This window comes from Lontra canadensis, unplaced genomic scaffold (assembly GCF_010015895.1).
Source record: "Lontra canadensis isolate GAN:19392208 unplaced genomic scaffold, GSC_riverotter_1.0 scaffold9, whole genome shotgun sequence".
Classification (NCBI taxonomy): domain Eukaryota; kingdom Metazoa; phylum Chordata; class Mammalia; order Carnivora; family Mustelidae; genus Lontra; species Lontra canadensis.
In genome coordinates this window covers 13,688,759-13,713,800 of record NW_022631003.1, presented here as the reverse complement: position 1 = coordinate 13,713,800, position 25,042 = coordinate 13,688,759, and the positions used below count along the sequence as shown (strand labels likewise).

The window sequence follows — 25,042 nt, the reverse complement described above, 5'->3', positions numbered from 1 at the left end:
ACACAAAAATGTGTGGCCAGATCCTTACACCACTCTAAGTGGATAAAAGACTGCCACATGAGGCAGGAATCCATCAGAATCCTAGAGGAGAACATAGGCAGTAACCTCTTTGACATCAGCCATAGCAACTTCTTTCAAGACACGTCTCCAAAGTCAAGGGAAACAATAGGGAAAATGAACTTTTAGGACTTCTTCAAGGTAAAAATCTTCTGCACAGCAAAGGAAACAGTCAACAAAACAAAGAGGCAACTCTCGGAATGGGAGAAGATATTTGTGAATGTCACTAGAGATAAAGGGCTAGTATCCAAGATCTATAAAGAACCTCTCAAACTCAACACCTAAAAAACAAATAATAAGTCAAAAAATGGGCAGAAGATATGAACAGACACTTCTCCAAAGAAGACTTACAAGTGGCTCATAGACACATGAAAAACGGTCAACATTATTAGCCATCAGGGAAATTTAAATCAAAATGACATTGAGATACCACCTTAAACCAGTTAGAATGGCAAAAATTGACAAGGCAGGAAACAAAAAATGTTGGAGAGGATGTGGAGAAAGGGGAACCATCTTACACTGTTGATGGGAATGCAAGTTGGTACAGCCACTTTGGAAAACAGTATGGAGTTTCCTCAAGAAGTTAAAAATGAAGCTACCCTATGACCTAGCAACTACACTTCTGGGTACTTACCCCAAAGATACAAATGTAGTGAAAAGAAGGGGCACATGCACCCCAATGTTCACACAGTAATGTCCACAATAGCCAAACTGTGGAAGGAGCTGAGATGCCCTTGAACAGACGAATGGATAAAGAAGATGTGATCCATATATATAATGGAATATTACTCAGCCATCAAAAAGGATGAATACTGACCATTTGCATTGACATGGATGGAACTGGAGGAGATTATGCTAAGTGAAATAAGCCAGGAAAATATGTGGAACATAAGGAATGGTATGGAGGACATTAGGAGAAGGAAGGGAAAAATGAGGGATGGGGGGAGTCAGAGAGGGAGAAAAACCATGAGACTATAGACTATGGGAAGCAAATTGAGGGTTTTAGAGGGGAGGGGGATGGGAGAGGTGGGTGAGACCAGTGATGGGCATTAAGGAGGGCACAGTTTGCATGGAACACTGGGTATTATATGCAAACAATGAATCATGGAACAGTACATCAAAAACTAACAATGTACGGTATGGTAACTAACATAACATAAGAAAAAAAAAAGAAAGAAAAGAAATATGGTGGGGCACCTGGGTGGTATAGATGGTTAAGCATCCAACTCTTGGTTTCAGCTCACATCCCAGTCTCAGGGTCATAGGTTTGAGCCCCATGTTAGGCTCTATGCTTGGTGCAGAGTCTGCTTGAGATTCTTTCTCCCTCACTCTACCCCTCCCACTCATGCTCTCTCTCTCTCTCAAATAAATTAATTAATTGAAAAATGGTGATAGGGAAGAGGGTTAAATTTTTGGAGAAAACAAATTTTGTTTTTAAATAATAATAGTTAATAATTTATAAAGTAGCTGTAACGGGAATTTTATTTTTTCATTTTTTAAAAATTTATTTGAGAGAAAGAGAGAGAGAGAGAGCAACTGAAGGGAGAAGATCAGAGGGAGAAGAAGACTCCCCGCTGAGCAGGGAGCCCAATATGGGACTCAATCCTGGATTGAGGATTCACTCAGGATCATGACCTGAGTGAAAGGCAGTTGCTTAACCAACTGAGCCACCCGGGCACCCGGTAACAGGCATTTTATATTCATCTCATTTAAGCTTTGTATGACCCTGGGTACTATTAGCACTATTCTCATTTTAAAGAAGTTGCCCAAGATCACAGAATAAGTGGTTATAGCCAGAATTTGAACCCAGGTCTCTGAGTTAGAGCCTGTACTCTGAATCAGCCTGCTGTATGATATGGCAAATTGGGTTTAAGGTGGCTGTGCAGTATCTGAGCAGGAATGTACCAGAACAGTTGGACATATGGGACTAGAGCACAGGCAAAATGATTGGATTTATGTTTGTCATTAATAGTTTATAAATATATATGCTAAGTTATTTCACATCAACATTTTTAAGTGTCATAAATACAGTATCACTACTTTCTAAAAATTCTTATCAAGGCTCTAAACATGCATATAGTCATTACATACTCTTTTTTATACAAATCCTTTGTAGTAAATATCTCTTGCTCTCCAGTGGTGACCGAGTTCGTTCGTTCTTTCTTTCTTTCTTTCTTTCTTTCTTTCTTTCTTTCTTTCTCTTTTTAAGATTTTATTTGTCAGAGACAGAGAGAACTTTTGAGCACAAGTAGGGGGGACCAGCAGGCAGAGGGAGAAGCCTGGGCTCAGAGGGGAGCCTGACGCAGGGCTCTGGGATTATGACCTGAGCCAACGGCAGACACTTAACTGACTGAGCCACCCAGGCATCCTGATTCTTCTACCTTAGAGCAAATGCTCTCTTTGGGGGAAAATCCATGAAAGAAACTAAAGTTATTCTGACTATATTTCTAAAAAGTGGTCTATTTTTAGGTAACTTGGCTTCTATTTTTATCATCATTTTGGCATCTTTACTGAGGTATAATTGACATCCAATAAACAGCACGCATTTAAAGGGTACAGGTTAATGAATGTTGACATACGTGTACACTCGTGAAGTCATTACCACAATGAAAATAACAAACATTTCCATCAATTCCAAACCTATCTTGGAGCCTTGATCTGTCCTCCACCTCATCCCTTGGCAACCACTGATCTGCTTTGTTTCTCTACAGATTAGTTTGCAATTTCTAAAATTGTATATAAATAGACTCAGAATCTGTACTCTTTTTTCCTCTGACTTCTTTCACTCATGATGATGCTTTTGAAATTCATCCATGCTGGTGTGCTTATTAATAGCTCATCCCACTTTTGCTAAGAAGTATCTCATTATGTACATATATTACGAAGTGTGTATCTGTTGGCCTGTTGGCAGACGTTTGGGACATTTCCAGTTTGGCACTACTAGGAAGTGATCTGGTGAGAACACTAATGTCCTTTGTCTTTTGTGTAGAGACAGGAATGGAGTGGCTGGGATGTATGGAAGATGTAGGCTTAGACTTTGAGAAACTGCCAAATTGATTTCCAGCAGCCGTATATGAGTGTACCATATCCTTACCAATACTTAGTATGATCAACCTCTTTGATTTTAGTATTCTAAAAACTCTGTAGCAGTGTCTCTTTGTAGCTTTACTTTGTCCTTTGATGCTAATGATATTGAGCATGTACTCATGTGTTTGTCATCCTGTCGCTTCTTTTGTGATGGTCAAATCTTTGTCCATTTTAAAATGGGAATTTCTGTCTTCTTCTTGAGCTGTATGAGTTCTGAATACAAGTCCTTTGTCAAATATATCTTCTGCAAGTATTTTCTTCTGTTTTAAGCCTTTGTTGTACTGTTAAAAGCAATAGTTAGCCCCAATCAGTAAACATTTTCCTTTAAACCAATTCTAGATTGTGAGACATCTTAAGTGTTAACAACTACATCCATTATAACATAACTCTCACATTTGTTAGGAAATTATGAAAATTTTTTATGGAGGTTTCCATGAAATGCAAAGAGAGTTTGAGTTTCCTTACTTGGACCCTAATAAAAAGCAGGTATTTTATAAAACCAGCAGTTGTTTTTTCTAGAATGCAATAATTCTACCACTTCACCTATTAAAATAAATAATAATGGACTGATTTCATTGCATAAATATCCACGGCTGAAAGAATCCCAGGACTATTTCATTCAATTTATTTTCATTAAAATTATTTTTCCAGCTTCATTTTACTGTACTTTCTTTTTTAATCTCTGAAGTTGTTAGCTCATGATTTCCCTTTAATTACCCTTTTACACCATTTCTCAAAAGTCAAAACTTGTACCTGGTAGTAAGCAGAATACATTTTTTAAGCAATGGGATAAGACCCCATTGGCAGGGCATCTATATTTAAAGCAAAAGGCAGCATTTGCTTAATACTAGCATTTTCTTCTGCGTTCTTCTGTAAAAACGAATAACCAGTTTTATATTTATAAAGTTATATTTTCAGTTTTCTGAAAATCCTGGACAGTCCTCTTAAAAATGTATATCAGAAGGTGTTATGATATTAAAATGACACACAATGGTTAATATTATTATAAAAGTCAAAAGTATGAATGAAATGGTAGATGTTCCAAAAGAAGCACCTTTGTGATATAAATAATCTTTGTCATTTTCTCTAATATGCTGCAAATGTATTTCTAACTCTTAAAGAATAATCTCTTCATGGAATAACAATTAGGTTTGATTTAGAGTGCCACTAAAAATTAACCAAGAGCTTCCAGCAGTTGTTTAGAAGAGAGTAGATCATTGGAAAAACTCTAGCTGTTGAATCGTTTCCGAACAATTAGAAATAAATCTTCTTAAGATCAATCTTATACAGCATTTACTTCCTTTTGCATCTAAGATGAATTCATTATTAACGAATGTTCTGTAACAGGCACATTTTATTTATTTGTTTGCAAAGCTGTCTCTGCTGAAACACGAATCACAGCTGCCCTTTTCCTCCACTATTAACATAGCAGCTTTGACATTCAACCGAGAATTCTATTTCAGAAATTAGTAACTGGTTGAATAAGTGCAGCTCTATTTTCTTTATGTCCTTTAACTCAGTTTATGGCAAATCTATGACTTAAGCACGATCCACATTTACTTGGCAGAAGGTTGTTTTAAAATGAATGTTGAATGAACTTATTTTCTGCCAAGACTCTCTTCCTCCCTGTCACCCATTCAGCATTCAATGCAGGAGAAGAAAAAGCCACCCATGGAACAATGATTTCCAATGTTTCATCGTACTCTCATTCTTTGAGATGGTAATGGATAGGACTTTAAAAAACTGTATACACAAATGTGTCAGGTACCTACACACTTGTATTAGTTAGCTCAGGCTGCCATAACAAAATGCCATGGACTGGGGTGGCTTAAAACAACAGAAAGTTATTTCCCCAATTCTGGAGGCTGGAAGTCCCAGATGAGGGAGCCAGTATGATTGGGTGCTGGTGAGAGCTCTCTTCTTGGCTTGCAGATGGCTGCATTCTTTCCATGTCCTCGCATGGCCCAGAAATAGAGAGAGAAAGAACTCTTTGGTGTTTCTTTTCATAAGGGCACTAATTCCATCATAAGGCCCCCATCCTTATGACCTTTGTCTAAACCAAAATACTTCCCAAAGGCCCTATTTCCGAATACATACCATTGGAATTTGGCTCTTCAACATATGAATCTATCTTTGTAAAGGAGAGGGAATGCAACACACAGGGTCAGTCCATAGGGTTTCTATATATTCCTCTTGGGTATTCACAGCACATCAGCTTATGAAATGTCCTGAGATTTCTCTGGAGTTTAAGAAAAACTGTTTTCTAAATGTTTCTTAAACTAAAACTCTACTCTCCATCACATATACCCCAATAGTATCCGCTTCTATTGATATCTATGGAAAGTGTTTGTTAGGGTTTGGGACCAGTACACAGTTTGGGAAATGCTATGGTAAAAGCCTCCTTGTAATAATGGGGTGAAGGGTGGAAATTGAGATCAAGCCCTCAAGCATTTTTTAGAAAAATAACCTGAACTGAATGGCATTCTTCTCAAATCACTGGGAAATTGCATGTTTCTTATTTAGGTTTCAATAGCTATAAAACAGACAAAGAAAACTTCATTTTTTGTCATATCCCTTCAGACCTTTCACTTCTCTATACAAGAGTCATTGTCATTTTAAACTTGTCTTTGTTGCTGCTCCACATTCTTCGAGGTCCCTTTCCACACATTCCCTCCACATATGTATAAAATGAGACATTTCTATTGTCTTAGAAGCCATCGAGTTGAAAACTTAGGCATAAAATACCCTATTTTTATTTATTTTATTTAAAAAAAATTTTTAAAGATTTTATTTGTTTGACAGAAAGAGACACAGAGAGAGAACACACGTGGGGGAGCGGGAGAGGGAAAAGCAATAAGCAATTCACCTCAGTCTTACCATAATAACATTTTAAAGATAATTTCAGGATCTGTTCCATTAGGCAAAAACACACAAAAAAATTATATGAAATTTAAGATTTGGTCAATATGAATGTCCCCCCAAATTAAGGATAATGTCTTGCTCATCTTTGCCTCCCCAGTACTAGTACACTGCCTGGAACAGTGCAATCACTCAATCAATGTTGGTGACTTCAGCTAAGCTACTGGTTGATATCTGAAGAAACTTCCAAGAGCTGAAGGACTCCATTTTTCTTCTTTTCTTTTCTCAGTTTTCCATTATGACCATTGACTAAAGAAAACTATTGGGAGGGCGGCCTTATGTAGGCTTATTTTTTTTTTTTTTGCACTTAAAATTAATTTAGCATTTACAGATCCTTAAAGGAAAGCATTTCCGCACTGTTTAGTAACCAGCTATATTCAGTGATACATAGATCAAATCTCTAAGAGGTCAAGAATACAGAATAAAATTAAGTACTTTTGAGTGCCTATTACGAATCTGGCATGGGCTAAGTACTTGAAAGAAGCAGAAGTGGTTTAAAGTTAGTTTATGCTCTTAAGGAATTTACACTCTGATTGGAAGCTAGAATATAAATACTATTGTTGGTTCAAGATCCTAGAAAGAGATAGGGGACGTGAACAGCATCACAGGTGGGGACAAGCGCTTTAGTACAGAGATTTGGAGCATAGGCTCTGAAACCACATTGCCTGGGTTTTCATCCTGACTGCCCCTTTAGCAAGTTACTTAAGTCTTCTGTGCCTCTCATACTTAAAATGTGGATTAAATGAATCAGTGTAGCACCTGACCTAGAAGTAAGATTATTATAATAGTGAATACACAAAAATTTGGAGTTGGGTCTTTGAGAGACTCAAAAAAATTGATGGGAGCAATTTCTATATTAGAATAGAGGGAGAAAGGTCAGAAAAAAAGGACTAGGGACAGATGAAGGCGGATACTGATTGCCAAAACATTTGAACTTCATTCAGTAGTAGAGAGCCACTGAACTTTTTAAATTGCTGAGGAGCACTATAAAAACAATGTTTTAAAAAACTCTAAACAGAAAGGTCTGGGATAGGGACAAGTGAAAGACTGAGGGAATATACTACCACCAATAGCTGACTTCTGTTAGATGTTTCCTATGACCTCTGTAACTACCAGAAATATGGTTATTTATGAAGATTATTACATTCCAGGTAATATGCTGAACACTTTATATGGGATGTTGTTATAGAACGAACTGTGTCTCCCCCAAAATTCACATGTTGAAGACATAACCTCCAATATGACAATATTTGAAGAAAGGTCCTTTAAAGAGATATACAAGGTGAAATGAGGACACAATTAAGGTTGAATGAAGTTAAGAGAAGGGGGTCCTAATCCAATCGGACTGGTATCCTTAGAAGAGTAAGAAATACTAGTGTGTATGCACACAAGAAAGACTACACAAAGACACAATGAGAAGGCCACCATCTGTAAGCTAAGGCCTTAGGATAAATCAACCTTGCTATTACATTGATTTTGGATTTTCAGCCTTCAGAACTATGAGAAATCAAATTCTTGTTGTTTCAGCCACCCAATCAAAGGAGTTTAGTTATAGCACTACTGGCAGACTCAGGCAATAGCTCATTTGACTTTTAAAACAGCCAGATGGGGTAATACTGTACTCTGATGATCATAGTGTTATCCATAAAGAAACCGAAGCGCAGAGACCTTGAAGTGAATTGCCTAAGACAGCTAATAAGTGGCAGTAAATAGGACTTATATTAAGGTATCTGACTACAAATACTCTACTTCAGCTGAAAACTGATAAATGGAAGGATTTACACACAAATGGAAAAAACATGACTTGGGTGTCTGACTGGATTCAGGCTAAAAAAAAAGGGGGGGGTTATCACCAGATGACTAAGACTTTAAGCCTTGGCGGCCACACAAGATAAATGACCAGCTTGTGTGTGGTGTATATGTGCATATTTTTTTTATTAAATATTGTGGAAAGGTTGTTCTGAGCAGAAGGGAGTTAGTTAATTGTGGATGAAGCGCGCTGGGAACCTAACAGTGGCTGACTTGGGTAAAATGAGTAAAGAGGTATGGTACTACTGGGGAGAAATAGCATTAAGTAAAAGGATACATTGGGGCAAGGGTAATGAGGGGGAAATTCACGTATGAATCATGAAGTCAGATCACATTTTATCCGTTTTAACTCTTATTGATTATAACAGTGTCTGGCTTTTAGAAGACACACAATAACATTTGGAAACTATAGGAAAGAACAGTGGAGAAACGTCAGATTTAATATTTGGAAGAAAGTAGCTATTTAGGTGTTTTGTTTAACAGGAGCAGTAACAGATTGAGACACAATTTTCCTTGACTCTTGACTGGGCTTTTTCTTTCTTCTTTTAGAAAGGCTTGTGAGCTAGCTCCAATTCCAATTAAACACAGAAAACGTGGGCACTGAAACAAATGATTTGGTATCTGATTTCCCACTGCTGTGTGTGTATGTCTCCGGGAACAATCAAACACAGGTGCAGGACTAACAAATCCACACGAGCTAACTACAGAGGACAGACCTTTAGCTACTCTGAATAAAACGAAAAGGTCTGAACACGATCAACAGTCGTGGCCTTTCTTGCTTTAGGGAGCTCTTAAATGCAAAGAGGGACTGTCCCCAGCAGAGACTCATCTGCCTTGAGGATGAAGCTACCATCATTCTCCAGGATCGGCGCTAGAAATCTCTACTATATCTCTGCCAAGAACACTAACTGATCCGCATTGCGCCTGCCCAACCCGCAGCAGCCTAGCTCTGCAGACATCCCACAACAGCAAAAAGGGATCTAAGAGGAAATCCGAATACGCGGCCGACACCAATTGCGCGGGGAGCCAAACATTTTATCCACCACAACTCACCGTATAGACTACAAATCCCAGCATTCACTCCTCGTGCGGAGCCAATGAGGAAGCTCCAAGTTCCTTCAGCCAATCACATCTTGACCCAGGGACATACCCCGACTGAATTCTGGGATTTGTGGTTTTCACGTGGCAACATTATTTCACCGCGGTGAAGGCAAAGTAGGCCACGCGTCCGATTCGAATGAAAGCTCTTTCTGATAATTCTTATGTTGGTCCCCACGCTACCCCTTAACTAGCATTACTCCTGGCGTTCTACCCCTTAAAAATCGTAAACCTTTCCTTTACTGACATACTGGAAAAAGGCAAGTTATTCTCAGATTACAGCACGCTTGTTTCCCCCACCCCCCGTCCTTTAACCGTCGCTTTCAAGTCTCGCGAGAACAAATCCTTTTGGTCGTTGTCATGCCTCCTGAAAGGCGGTTCACGCGAAGACTGACGGAGGCCTCAGCCAACAGAATTACCTTTTAACTAGCGTCTCAATCGCGTGCGTGGGGAGACCTCCATGAACCCTGACCTCGGCTCTCCGTGGCGTCCCGCGTTTGTCGCCCCCGCCCCCGGAGCGAAGGAGGCGGGTTTTGGCCTCTTGCCCGAGGGAGCGAGTGCGGTGAGAGTGGCAGCGAGACCGACCCGAGTGGAGGTGTCTGGCTCCCCGGAGAGGCCCTGCTGTACTCCTCGCTGCCCATGAGCTCGGTTCCCAGCGAGCGGCGCCGTCGTTAGGCCGACCCCGTAGCCCCTGCTTCCTCCAGGACAGGCCCACGCCTCTCCCAGGAGGGGGCAGCCCGTCGAGGCGCCTCCCTAGTCAGCGTCGGCGTCGCGCTGCGACCCTGGAAGCGGGAGCCGCCGCGAGCGAGAGGAGGAGCGCCAGCAACAGCGGCGGCGGCAGCGGCCAGCAGCACCAGCAACGCCAGCGGGCGGGATCGAGGCCGTCAACATGGCGAGCGCCTCGTACCACATTTCCAATTTGCTGGAAAAAATGACATCCAGCGACAAGGACTTCAGGTGAGGCCGAAATCCGACCGTAAACCCACCTTGGGGTCCCCTATCCGCGGTCCTGGCCCTCACACGGGCCTTGCCCCACCCCTTTGGCCTTAGCCGGTTTGTGAGCTTTCCCGAGCTCTCCGGCCCACCACCCGTTCCCTGATCCCGCAGGTTCCTTTTTCTCCCACCTTCCAACCCCCTCCCCCCCATTCGTTCCTCTAGGCCGTTGCCCGCTGCGGGTCCGAGGCGCCTTCTGCGTCCCCAGACGCCTCCACTGCATTCCCTGCTCCCCACCCCCAATCCCGAGACGTGGTTTTCGCGTCCCAGGTGTGTGAAGGGGCAGAATCACCCACCCTTGTGGGGAAGGGAGTTGCTCTAGGCTTGGAGACCAGGAGGCCCGGGCCTACCGGCCAGCCCGCCTTTACCGCTAGGCCGCCCTCCTGGCTAGGGCTGAGGCTTGCTGCCCTCTCCGGGCCCCAGCTGCCGCCTCTTTTCCCGCAGATGGAGTGGGCCTAGGTGCATTGAGCTTGAACGGTCTGCTTTATTTGAGCTTTCCACGGATTGTGTTATAAACTTTTTCTTTGGACAATTCCTTTCGTGAAGGTGGGAAGAAGGGGGTGGGGTGGGGTGGGGAGGGAGCCAGGATGAGGAAACTTGACTCGCAGGGTTTTCCCGCCAGCATCTCTGTCATTTTTCCTTGTCAGGTGAAAACTAAGCAGAAATTCGGGGTTTCATTCTCATTTCCTTATATCCAAAACTACTGCCAGAAAGGTGAATTTCTGGACCTTAAACGTAAAGCAAGCAAATGGCTTTTACTGATGGAAGTTTTCAAAAATGAGGGTGGTGAATATGAGGCTTTATTATGGCAGTTCTGTTCTAGGAGACTAGGACTGACTGTTCCAAACCTTGGTAATATGTATATTGAAGAATTGTTATATTTTTACGGATTATCTTGGCCTCTCTCTCTCTCTCTCTCTTTTTTTTTTTTTGTGCTACGGTGGTGGTTACATTCCTTTCCCACCTCCTGTCCCATCACAAAATAAATAAGCTCCCAGTCTAAAAAAAAGCTTTTTTATTTTTTTGATATTTGTTTTATTCTCTAAGGCTTGGTGGTTGTATTTTGTGAGCATTTTAAAGGAAAGAACAGATATCTTCAATTAAAATTGAAGCTGAAGCCTATTTTATTTTGTTTTATTTGTGTATATATGCACAGTACCCTTTAATACCTGAATGCCTGAAAATGCCCAGACCACATCTGCCATCCTATTTGTGAAAGGAGAAGCATGAAAACTGTAATAATGATATTCCTAACTAAATTGATGTGTCAATGTATTCACATGGTCAGTGAAATACAGTTTTGGTTCTGTGACTTCAAAGCCAGAAATGATTTTTAAAAAGTTTTGCTACCTAGGAGGTTATTAATTATTGCATTTGAAAATTTTAAAATCCAGTTTGCTAATATGAAAAATTTTAGTGTTGTGATTTTTTGGAAGAGACATGGCTCTCTTTGGTTATTTTGGTATTTTAGATTTGTGTAGATCAAAATCAAGGTTTATTGGAGGAAATAAAAGTTTTGCTTTTGTTTTTGTTTGTGTGTTTTTTAAGGATTAGAATGCCGTTTACTTTGGAGCTTTGCTTGCTCCCAGTGCAAGACACTGAAATTTAAATACACATTTGAGTGGAATATATATACACATATATATGAACTTTCAGCTGTGTAGAATGTGTGGTGTGATTCCCCGTCCCCCCCCCCACCATTTCTGTCAATTTGGCTCATTCTGTAAAAGTACTAAATATCGTTCTGATTGTATTCAATTTCATACTAAAGATACCACTTTGCTGTAATACTGTAATAGCATGATTTTGTTCAACTGGGTAGACTTGTGTATGGGTAGTATGCTTAGAATAAACAAATCAAGCCCTGTTTATCCTGCTTATGTGATTCTTGACTCAAGCTACTTAATTTCTTGTAAAGATCTATACATGATTTTGTTTTCTTTTTTAAATAAATTATATGAAAGAAATAATGCTTTGATATTAAGCTGTAGTCAGTGTTGAACTTGATAAGAATTATCTACCAGGTTCAACTAGAGTAAATCAAAACATTGCTGGGAAGATTGTTCTAAAAGTGTAATATTGATATATTTCTAATAGTTGATAAAGAAGTTAAGTGTATGAACTGTGACTTCCAGCTATTTGGCATTTTTAAGGTATTTTTATTAACTGTGTTTTAAAGACTTGTAATATGCTGAAGCCATCCAGTTAACAGACAAGTCTTTGAAACTACTCTGTATATTATTACAGATAGAGATTAACTAAAATAGTGAGCATTTAAAATCAAGTATTTTGAATATTTTTCTGTATAATTTTAGTATAGGCATTTATTTGAATATATGTGTTCTATTTTAAAATTATCCCTTCTACTCTCTCATTTGGAATTTATTTTGGTGTAAATATCAGTTAGTTGCTATGTATTTTAAAATAGCTACTAACAAAGATCTTGAGGACAGAGTTAATATTATAGGATATCTAGTGCAAACCACTCTACTTATGCTAAGGGGAGACGAAAACAGTAATATATCTAAAAGGAGAAAAAAAATTACTCCTCTCATGCTAGACGCCAAAGAGACTATGACCTACCGGTTACAAAATATAGGCTCTAGTCATATGTTCTAGTGTAGTAGGATTCTTTCTTGGGAACTGTGAGATCTTGGGGAGACTACTTAATCTGGGACTAAATTTTTACTTTGAGAAACTTGTTCTTGGGTGATTACAAAAGGTCCCTTAGAGGCCTGAAATTTTAGGTGTCTGAATAACTAAATAGTCCATTCATATGAAGAAAGTAAAGAAATGGGTACAGGCTAAAAATTTTTCAGATGTTAGCATTTTTAAAAGAATCATTTTGTAGGATTTAAATCATGGGTTCAATTTATTGGTGAGGGACATTTGATGTCCTTTTTCTTTCATGTTTTAGTATTCTGCACTCTTTGAAGGCAGTATTTTAAGGTTTACTAACTAGTAGGTAGGTCATTCTGTAGATACCAGAATGAAAACTTTAATGTGCATAAACCATGTGAATGCTCTATTTATGAATATTAATATTGAAAATTGGGTTGCGATAACTTAAGTTTTGCTCATATGTTTTACCACCAATTGAATTTAAGTATTCCAAGGACTAAGGAGCTGAAGAAAATTTACCACTGTTCTATCTTTATCTACATAGTAGTTAACATTAATGCTTACTGTCAGCTTTATATACTGGATCCTGTTTATCCTTATAACTCTAGTAAAGTGGATACTAACAATCTCTATTCCAGTCCAGGAAACTCAGGTGTGATGGTGTTCATTAAATACTTGTCCAGGGTGAGTTAGACATTAGATCTGGGGTTTCCAGACCACCCCCAACTCCAACCCCAACCCCCAGAGCATGAACTCTTTTTTTCTTTTTTTTAAAGATTTTATTTATTTATTTGACAGAGATCATAAGTAGGCAGAGGCAGGCAGAAAGAAAGAGGGGGAAGCAGGCTCCCCACTGATCAGAGAGCCGGATGTGGGGCTGGATCCCAGGGCCCTGAGATCATGACCTGAGCCAAAGGCAAAGGCTTAACCCACTGAGCCACCTAGGTGCCCCCAGAGCTTGAACTCTTAGCTACTGTGTTATGTTACTTCTCCAGGGTTTTGACTAGGGGACATTAAGACTAAACTTAAATTTCATTTCCCTCTCAGGCTTATGGAGTATTTTGTGCTAGAAGACACTTTAAGTAATTCCCTGAGAGGGACTGCAAAATGTTTTAAGATCTAGTGCTTGCCCTCAGTAATATTTACATACTTGTTGAATGGTTAAGACACTTTTACAAAAAGATAACCCAGAGCAATATGTAGTTCTCAGCCTTAAGTGGTAGAGAAGATAATAGCAAGGAGATTCCTGTTGGTGGAGTCATGTGAGTTAGGTCTTGAAATTGTAGGTAGAGAAAATGAGCGCAAGTGTGAAAGGTCACTATACAAGTAGATAATCTTGACTGGAGCTGGTTGTTTAGGGAACTGCTTGAGGCTACGTAGGGAACTTGTTTTACCAAACTGAGTCCTCCACTGTTTTTGGACTTGCGGGTTCTCAGGTGATAGTTTTAGTTGGATTTTAATTACAGAGTTAAGAGAAAAACATGTAACGATTTTGAGAAATTTCTTCCAGAAACCATTGTAAAAATCTGTCAGTCAATTTTTTAAAATACCTTTTGATACAATCTTAAAATAATTACTACATTGCAGAATTTCCTAGCTTGATAATGGTTTATGTTACCAAATTTATGTATGTATGTGTTTTGGATATTAGCAGGTATTTTCTTCTTGGAAACTGTAAATGCTAATAAAAAAAATCTCAGGCCTCATATGGAATTCACTTTCAGAGCTGGAAGGGACTTCAGGATCCTATAACATAGCTGAAAGTAATGTATGGGTATTTATAATAATGTAACAATAAATACTAGTGAAGTTCTCTGTACTACCTGTGCTTGAAGAAAAGTAAGTTTTAATAAGAGGAAATCGATTTGTAGAGTTTTTAAGAAGGTGATTTCTGGGCACCCTTTAGGTACTTTGCAGGTTGATGGCGGTAAGTTACTGGATTTCACTTACGTGATTTTTCTTGATAAAGCTGTACTGCTAACTGATTATCAGCAATGATGAAGGCTCGCCATTGAAAAATAGACTTCATTGAGGAAACTGGAAAGAAGAGGACTAAAAATTAATTTTACTTACATGAACAATATTAAGACCCTCCTAAATTAATACTCCAAGGGAATAAATTAGAAAAAATGAGATAGTGGTGGTGTGTGTATGAGTTCCTTGAAAGATAATGAACTCACTGGATGGTGCAGTTGGCTCTTAATCACTTAGATTTCTGTTAGTAATGGGTAAAATTGTGCTTGTATCCGTATGAGGGGAAGGGTTGTGAGACTGCTCATTGTGCAATACAAGGTATCAATTTCTGCCATTGTTTCTGCACATCTCTGCATTGGATTTACTAAAGATGAATAAGTTCTCCCCTCAAGGAACTTTCAGTCCAGTGGAATAAGCCAGATGTATAAATTCTGTCCTGTGACTGTCTTGTTCATAACTGTGTTTGCAGAGCCTAGCACAGTTCCTCATTATGGTACTCCCGGACTATTTATTGAATACGTGAGATGGCATTGTCTGTAGGTTATGCCCACCTGGGACTGCCTTAGAAGCTTGAAAGTTAGCATTTTAACTTTCCGCTCTCCCACCTTAAGCCTTTTTTTTTTTTTTTCCTGTTTTGTCCCATCGTATTACCATGTACCAAATGTCCCAGTTGGAAAAACGTCGATGTCACCTTTCTACCTTTTTCTCTCTCATTTAATTTCCTGATTAGTATTTCTCAAAATGAGTCTTCCTGTCTCAGGCTTCTTTCTAATCCAGTCTTTTGTTAACTCTTCCATTAGAATTTTCTTTCTAAATACCACAGCTGATCATTGCCTTCCTCACTAATTCCCGTTGACTACAAGATAAACTCTAAACTTCTTAGCTGTTGCGCACTAAGTAATTTCATTGAAATTACTCTCCCCCAAGTTTCTAACAAGCTCTGTGTAAATAATTTAGTAGATCTTTTCTTTGCTTACCTATTTGATAGACAAGCATTGTTTATCACTCTTTCCTTCTTGAAATTGTCTAAAATAGGCATCCTTGTCACAGATCGGGTTTATTACCATAGAGGGAGAGAGAACACACGCTATGGGCAGTCTCAGTTAAAGAGTATTAGGACCCATTCATTTGGGTAATTTTGGGAAGGCTCTAAGGAAGTGGAGTTCCAAACTGTATTGTTGGAAAGTTGGGACAATTCCATCGTTTGACATCTTAATACGAGGAGGGCAAGACTAAAGCAGAGGAAAAGCTGTAATTGATGAAGAAGTAGCAATCACTTAATGAGTTAGAGAGGAAGATGTGTTTGGTATTTTGTGTTAGGTCAACTTGTCTGAAATGGCTGTTCTGTGAGGTTGTTGATGTCTAGGAAAACAGTACACTTTCTTTGTAAGCATCAGATCAGTTTGGAATAACATTCAGATGTAGGATGAGCCTCCTATCAGTTCCTGGACTGTAGGGCTACTGTTTTTTGTTTTTTGTTTTTTTCCCTTTTCTTAGTCCTCCCTTTTGACCAGCGACTGATGGAGTTGGGCTGCAGGGCATCATTGATTTATGATGTCTGCATCTTCACTGTTGCTGAGACTTTGTTGAATAGGATCAGAGGAATGGCCATTCCGTGTAGTCTGTAGTTGAGCCAGCTTTATTAATCCTTTCTCTTCTTGTGAGTGGTTGAACCATCTGATATGACAATGGCGGTTCGGTAACAGTAAGACTCTGGAAGGGATATATACATACCTGATTATAACACCCAAGTCCCGTGGTTTTCCTCCTACTTCTTTGTCTGTTTTCTAGCTCATCCCATCCCATCGCCATATATAATCCATTTCAAAGACTTATTTTAACCTTTTAAAACTCAGATAGTTGGTTCTCATTATTGTCTGTACGTAGTACTATCAAGTTACCATGAACATTGAATTAGTGATACTGAGCCATTACTTCTAGGGGAAATATGGTGGTAGTTTCCTGTGAGCCTCTACTCACAGCATTTTCACAGTTGATCAGTTCATAACCTTGTTTTATGTTTATTTCTGTTTAAAGACAACCTTATTTAATATATGTTGTTGATTCATTCACATTGTGCTCACAGCCAGTAGCGCTATTACTTCATGCCTGAGAAAAGCTTATCTAATACATGTATTTTTTTCCTGAAAGACACAGCTTTCTTGTTCCTAGGAATACTAGACAGCACTACACTATGCTTGGGGCCCATTTTAAACAGCAAAATTAACCAGCAACAAAAAGCACAAACGTGAAAGATGTGGCACTAGATAGAGGATACTTTTTATGGTATGTGAGCTGAAACAAGAAGGCATTTACTCTGCTAGTAATGTAAGAATTGATTGTATGTCCATTTTTTCCCTCCATAGATTGTCATAATCCTAATTGTAGCTACCATCATTTCTCACTTAGACTGCTACAGTAATTCTCCTAACTTTCTCCATTCATTTTGGGTAAATGAGAATTGGGTCTCTCTACACTTTGATGATAGTGTAGCTGGAGTAACGTTTCTGAAATACACATTTGATCATTTCAGTATACTGCCCATCTCTGACCTAGATGCCTTTCAATAGCCTCCCATTGCTCTTAGAATAAAGACAATAAATAAAGACCCCCAACTTTCTTCAGTCTCTTGGCCCTTGCTTACATGTCTGTCATTCCCCAACCCCACCCCCCGCAAATTCCTGCCTATGCTTCAGAGTTCAGTCTTTCCTGATGCACGACACTTAGTGCAACCTACATCAGGTTACTTTATTAAACCTTTGAGTATTCTTTGTGCCCTATTCCTTTCCTTCCCTTCCTAGCATTTATCTCTGTTCATAATTACATATATCATTAACCCATATATGTAGTTTTTAAAACTAATATGTCTCTGTATTGTAAGCTCCAAGACAATAGGAACTGTTTGCTTTTGCCATCTCTTGTTTATACAGCGTTGAGCATAGTACCTGATACATAGATAATAGGTTCTCATTACATAGTCAGTGAGTATTTCAGATCTTTCTTATCTTGACGTCAGCCTACATTTCCATCTTCTTGTTAGATTTCTTTCTACCTGCCTCTGTCCCAGCCACACTTAACTGCTTCTTAGCCTTTCACTCGAAAGTGTTAGTCCCTCAGCACTGTTGCTGCTGCCACCACCCCACACCAACACAGACAAAAATAAAAATTTAAAATTCCAAACCAGCTTTCCCCAGGCACACTCCTGTTAATCTTTTGAAATCCAAACTAACTGTCAGTTCTTTGGTGTGATCAGTGTCAAATGTCCTTGAGTATTTTTAAAAATCTGTAAGATTGAGATTTGTCCATGTACCTGCCTGTCTGCCATAGTAAGTGAAAAGATGAGGAGGAAGGGACTGGGTCTGTTTTATCATCTTAGGTCTTAACACCATGCCTAGAGCATTATTACGTGCTTAAGAGACATTTTACAAATTGGCTTTTGAATCTGCCATGAACATGAACAGCTTTTTATCTGGTTAAACAACTTCTTAACAGGATGATTTATAGTGCAAATTTCTATATCAAATTAAAGAAGGAAGAAATTCTTAGAACTTTCTGGTTGGGGGTCACTTTTAAAAAGTAACTCTTGGTATAACTTCAAACTATCTCAATCCGTTTTTTCTGATTTTTAAAAATACTACCTATTGCTGATATTACTGGGATTCATTTCAGCTTTCAAAAATGTTTAACTGTTAGTCATCGATTTGTTAAAAACATGGAAGTATAGTTGATATACAATGTTATATTCGTTTCAGGTGTACAACAAAGTGATTTGACAGTTCTAATTCTCTACATGACACAGTCCTCACCATGCTAAGTGTAGTCACCATACAAAATTATTACAGTATTAGTGGCTGTATTCCCTGTGCTTTACTTTTCATCCCTGCCATTTATTTTATAACTGGAAGTTTGTGCCTCTTAATCCCCTTTAATACCCTCTAGGCCCATCCATGCATGTTGTTGAGAGGCAGTATTTCATCTTTTTTTGTGGCTATTTCATAAAATATTCCATTGTTCTTTAATCCATTTATCTGTTAGAGGATACTTAGGTTGCTTCCATATGTTGGCTGTTGTAAACATAGGGGTGCGTGTACCTTTTTGAATTAGTGTTTTTTTTTTGTTTGTTTTGGTAGGTACCTAGCAGTGGAATTACTACATTGTATGGTATTCATATTTTTAATTTTTTGAGGAACATCCGTGCCATTTTCCACAGTGGCTGCACCATTTTGCATCCTACCCACAGGGAACAGGGTTTCCCCTTTGTCCGCATCCTTGCCAGTGCTTGTTATTTCTTGTATTTTTGATACTAGCCAATCTGACTGGTGTGAGGTGATATCCTGTGGTTTTGTATTAATCCTAGATTTTTGAAAATCAGTAGACTTCTCTGAGGTCAGGAGCCAAGGTTTATTTACTTTTTATCTATCCTTTGCTCACTCATAGTCCAGCCTTTGTAGCATAATAGGCAATGAATAAGTAAGTGGCATATAAAGGAAAGAATCTGTTTACCAGTAGACTCCCTTCAGAACCTTAAAACAACTTTTTGCATTGGGATTATTTGCCTTTTTTACCTAAATTAATGGCCATGTTCTCTTCAACCAGATGATGAGCATTTCAGGGGTCTTTAGAGGTCCTAACTACTCTGGTTTTATTTCATGATTTTATGGAAGTAAAATGGCTATTTTTAATGCTTTGTATGTAGAATTCCTGCATTAGTATGCTATTACTCAGTTTTTGTTTTTTTCTAGAATATTGTGTGGTTTTAATTTCATTTGTCATATAAAATGGGGAGGGGCTATCAATTACAACTGTGTTCATTTTAAAAGAAGTACATGCTTACTTTACCTTGTATAATCCCAATTTGAACACAGACTTTTTAAACTGTTTCACAAAACTTGGTAGGAATTGCACTTGCATTGTAGCTTAAAACTTTATTAAATTAACATTAAGTGAACATACTAACTCTTTAAATAACAAATAGTGAATTGCTAAATTAATAAATTGTTTTGCCAATCCTTACCACATAGTTTATTGCCTGTATTGCCAGACTATCTGCATAGCTGTTTATCATTTCAGCTCCAATAGTTAGTGTTTTTTAATTGATTGATTTAATTGAAGACACAGATTTTGACATTTCTATATGTAATATAAATAGTACACTTTTACTCAAACTTGATCTGGTTCAGATACATGAAAAAGGCATTTAAGTATTTGTTACTGCAGTTAGGTTATTTCAATAGGTAGAGAAGAGCCAGAATTAGGGGAAAAATTCATTCAGCCTTCAAACAGATTGGGGAGGCTTTATTTCAGTGTGATTATCTGTTACTCTTGAGAAATTACTTTTAAAAAACAATGAATCGGCTAGTGAGGTTTATGAGAAAAAAATACCTTACCTTATTTTTGTTTCCTATTCAACCCTTTCATTTAAAGCTGAGATTAGACAGTTGATCACTCTAGGGTTTTTGTTAGGCTATTTATTCAGTATGAAACTTGTCTTTGGCAGTAGTTCTTGAGGGGAGGCTGCTGGATGTCAGATGGAACAACGTTCTAGAATTGCCTCTTCACCATTTTGAAAATACACCTGATAAACCTTGTGATGGGAGTTGGAGTGGAAGTGAGAATTTGTATTTTGGAAATTTCCCAGTAATTTTTTAATATGTGACCCCCGCCCATCAATCCAATAGAGAATATTATATAGGAAGGTATTATGTTTGTAGTTCAAGACTTCCTAGATAATTATATAGGAAGGTATTATGTTTGTAGTTAAAGACTTCCTAGATAAAATTCAAATCACATGCAAAGGAAAAGGTAAAGAGGAGTTTTTCTGCTCTTAAAAGCAGTGATAAAATTAATTATGAAAATGAAAGAGCACTCATGGTAGATCCTATCAGTAACTTAAAATAGAACTGACCTGGGAAAGATAATTTAAAGTGATGGTACTTTATTTAAAAGAGTTTGTTAGGACTTAAGAGAGTTAGGTAAGGATGATAGCATTAGTTTGAAAGATACGATCTTTGTGCTTAAAAAATTTAAATTATCAACAAATTTAATTTTTTGATAGGTTTATGGCTACAAATGATTTGATGACAGAACTGCAGAAAGATTCCATCAAGTTGGATGATGACAGTGAAAGGAAAGTAGTGAAAATGATTTTGAAGTTACTGGAAGATAAAAACGGAGAGGTACAGAATTTAGCTGTCAAATGGTAAGTGTTTTTTACTTGCTTCCTACCCCTACCAGCCCCATTAAAAGACTCAGTGTAATAGTTGGTAAATTATTTTAGTCTTGTACTATGTCTTTGCGGAATATTCTTTAGAATTTACGGATGAGTGGTAATGTTTAATGTTTGTATATGGTACGTATGATGCACTTCTTAAAGTTTCTTTTTTTTTTCTTTAAAGATTTTATTTATTTGATAGAGCAAGAGAGCACAGCAGGTAAAATAGTAGAGGGAGAAAGGGAGCAGTAGAGGGAGAGGGAGAAGTAGGCTCCCCACTGAGGAAGGAGCCCGATGCAAGACTTCCCAGGATGCTGGGATCATGACCTGAGCCAAAGGCAGATGCTTAACTATCTGAGCCACCCAGATGTCCCATACATTTCTTAAAGTCTTTTATGGTATTTTGATTCATACGAAATACGTAATGGAAACTGCAGACAGAGTGATTATCTCACTTGTTTGACCTGATTTTTTTTAGCCCAGTTTAGAAGGCCTACCTGCCTCTGTCCATTTCTGTAGGAAAATTTAAGAACCAGTGATCAAGGGAAGTAAGAAATAATAAGACTTTATAAAGAACAGCAGCATTTAAAATCATAGTTAGCACAAATTCAGACTGATGATACAGCAGTTACAAAGAATTTTTCCTAAAAATGGTGGGAATTCCAGTTGTCTTTGTGTACAGTGCAGTAGGAGGATATTATTAGACATGGTATTGACAGTTTGACTATTTTTAGTAATAGGGTACAGAATTTGAGCTCTCAGTAAATTATGTTAATGGATTATTTCATTTATGTGTATCAAATACTAGAAAACCTTAACAATTTACATAGTAAGTTATTAGAAAGTATAGCCTTTAGTTTCATACAACAAACACTGGAATTTTATATCATTTTGTATGTCCTGTAATAATTAGGCAACAATTTAAGTAAAACATTGCCTCATTATGACTCCTTTATTGCACTTAAAAAAAATTTTTTTAAAGATTTTATTTATTCGAGAGAGAGAGAGCGGGCACACACAAGGAGGAGTGGGGAAGGGTGGAGGGAGAGGGAGAAGCAGATGCCCCACTGAGCAGAGAGTTTTCCGGGATCATGACCTGAGCAGAAGGCAGATACTCAACTGACTGAGCCACCCAGGTACCCAACATTGCATTTTATTACAAAGGTTTTAAGTTTGTTTTAGGCTTAGGTTTTACATACCTGCTATAAAAACGTGAGAAATCATTGGTCAGCATAGAGTTTCTAGACATGCAGTACAATTTTCTTTAACTTGGGATATTTGCAAGTTTAAAACAAGTCTTAAAAACGTAAGTTGGAGAATAATGCAGTGAGTATAATTTTACTTTAGTAATTTTCCTCTTTTAATTTTTTTGCCTGTGCTTAATAAAATTAAATATTGTTCAAAATATATGATGAACATCTACCAACTTTTAAAAGTGGTTAATATAAGGTAGTCTTTGTCCGAAATTGAGAGTTGAGAGGTACATAGGTCTTACTTACTTGTGTAGGAATCTTCTCATTAGGAACCTGAGCTTTTAGTCTTTTGAAGACCTTTTATTCTTAAAATGTAACAGATTGGGGGGAAGAAATGGCATATATTCAAGAAAAAAAGGAATGAAGATAAAAACAAAAGTAATATAGGAGGAGATAAAAACCCAAGAACTGATTTTTAGAGGAGGGAAAATCACAATAGATAAATTACTAACTAGCCTTATCAGGAAATAGGGAAAATTGTCAAAGAACTCATCACCCAAAAGAAACTCAGGCCCAGAAGTCTTTAACACACGTCTTTGAAACCTCAAAGAACAGATAATTCCAGTACAGAGAGTTCTAGTACTATTCCAGTACATAAAACTTCCCAATCTTTTATTTAAACCAATTACTGATAACATATCCTGACTGAGGATAACACTGAAAAAGAAAACTACAGACCGTTTAAATGTTCAGATATAATCCAGCAATACAGTAAGTGTGACATACCATGACCACGTGAGATTAATTCCAGGAATGAGGGCGGTTCAGTATTATATGCTTTGTTAATATATTTCATTATGTTAGTAGATAAGAGGAAGAAAAAACAGTTGTCTAGGCACTGTTAAAATTCAACATTGATGCTTGATTAAAACAAAGACACCAAAACACAACACTTACTTAGGCTACTTAGTGTAATTAGGAGTGAAACACCTTCCGAAGACCATCATCATACTCAGTATGTCACTGGAGTGAAGAACGGATCAGGGATGCTTTATCTCACTTGGGAGAATTCCCTACCTGTTTCTAGGGAAACATTTAATAACGGAGTTGGTAAGACCTTTTTTAACATCAGGCGTACACACACATACACATACCTTAACCCAAAAGCCAGATACCTTTACACTAATTACCAGATACCTTTACACTAATGTCAGTAACAAATCAAAGATGGTTTTCTGTCTCCACTACATTCTTTTTTTTTTTTTTTTTTTAAGATTTTATTTTTTTATTAGAGAGACTGAGACAGCGAGAGAGGGAACACAAGCAGGGGGAATGGGAGAGTGAGAAGCAGGGTTCCCGCCGAGCAGGGGAGACCATGCTGGGCTCGATCCCAGGACCTTGGGACCATGGCCTGAGCTGAAGGCAGATGCTTAATGACGGAACCACCCAGGCGCCCCTCCACTACATTCTTTTTGAAGGTATTAGCCACTATAGAACAAGGGAGAATAAAATGATATGCATAAGAATTGGAAAAGGTAATGAAAATAAGTCAGTGAAGAAAAAAATTTCATGTGGACAGTAAGAAGTCAGTGAAGTAATGGGAAGTCAGGGAAGGTAATGAAGAAAAATGTGTAATTCTCATATAAACAGTAACCAATTGGAAGATCTCATGGAATCTAATGTCCATCTATTACAGCAACAGAAAGACAAAATGCCTAGGAATTAAATGTAACAAGAAATGTTACAATGGTGACCTTGAGTGAGGGTATTGAATAGTGTAGGTACGGTTACAATTTTATCTTTTTCAAAACTTAAGGAGAACTTTAAAATATTCTTGACCCCTAAAAAAATGTACTTGGAACAAATGGAAAGACATTCCATGTTCTTGGATTGAATAAATCAACAAAGTTATTGGTTCTCTTCAAGCTAATTCAATGCTAACTTAATTGTAAAAAAATATTTCACAAGTTAGACAAGTTGATTTTAAGGTATATTTTGGTGGGAGGCAAAGGGCAGGTGTTTGTTTTCTCAAGATAGTCAAGAAAACTGAAAAAGTGTAACAGTTGCTGAAATAGTTGTTGCTTAGCCCTACTAGATATGAAAAGAGGCTATTATGTTTCTCTAATCAAAGCAGCGCAGTAGTGAGGCATTAATGGACAAGTGGAGTAAAATAGAAAGTATGTGATAGAAAGTTGGATTCTTTTTTTAAAGCTTTTTATTATTTATTCAACAGAGATAAAGAGCACAAGTAGGCAGAGCAGCAGGCAGAGGGAGAGGGAGAAGCAGGCCCCTGGGATCATGACCCAAGCCGAAGGCAGCCGCTTAACTGACTGACCCACCCAGGCGCCCCGGATTTATTTATTTATTTTTTTTTTAAGGACTGGCTAACTATTTGGAAAAGATATAATGGTATCCTTACCTCACATACAACATCCTTACTGAAGGTCACTGTTCACTTTAAATTAGTTTTGCCTGTTTTAGAACTTCATATAAGTGGAATTATACAATATGTTCTCTTTTGTGTCTAGCTGACGTACTCCTCACGTCTGTGAGATTCATCCGTGTTGGCTATATTAGTATTTTTTGACTTTCTATCATTGATTAGTAGCCGTCTGGATAACCAGGCTGTTCGTACATTTGGTTTCTTTCTAGAGTTTGGCTATTGTGAATAGAGATAGAATGAACATTCTTGTATGAGTTCTTTTTAGGAAATGGTCTTTTTTATGGATAAATACCTAAGAATGGATTTGCTGTGCTACATTTAGATTTTTAAGAAACTGCCAAATTGTTCCCCCAAGTATTTGTATCATTTTACATGAAAGTACCAGTTGTCGCCACATTCTCACCCATGCTTGGTTTTGTCACTCTTTAATTTTAGCCATTTTAGTAAGTGTATAGGTGTAGTTTTAATTTACACGTCCCTGATAACTAGTAATGTCCAGTGCTGTTTTGTGTGTTGGATTTTTTTTTTTTTTGGACTTTTCCTGATTTTTTTAAGTGAGGTGGTTTTCTTATTTTTTTTGTTTTAAAAGATTTTATTTATTTATTTGACAGACGGAGATCACAAGTAGGCAGAGAG

At 38.0% G+C, this 25,042-nt stretch overlaps 1 protein-coding gene across 1 annotated transcript in view; it reads left to right on the top strand.

Annotated features, from left to right (window-relative positions):
• Positions 1-9,403: 9,403 nt before the first annotated feature.
• Positions 9,404-25,042, top strand: part of CAND1 (cullin associated and neddylation dissociated 1) — a 43,282-nt gene continuing 27,643 nt past the window's right edge. Inside the window, exons 1-2 of the mRNA XM_032854878.1 lie at positions 9,404-9,927; positions 20,615-20,758. Coding sequence (XP_032710769.1) covers positions 9,860-9,927; positions 20,615-20,758 — 212 coding nt within the window. The 5' untranslated portion in view covers positions 9,404-9,859. The remainder of the gene's footprint in view (positions 9,928-20,614; positions 20,759-25,042) is intronic.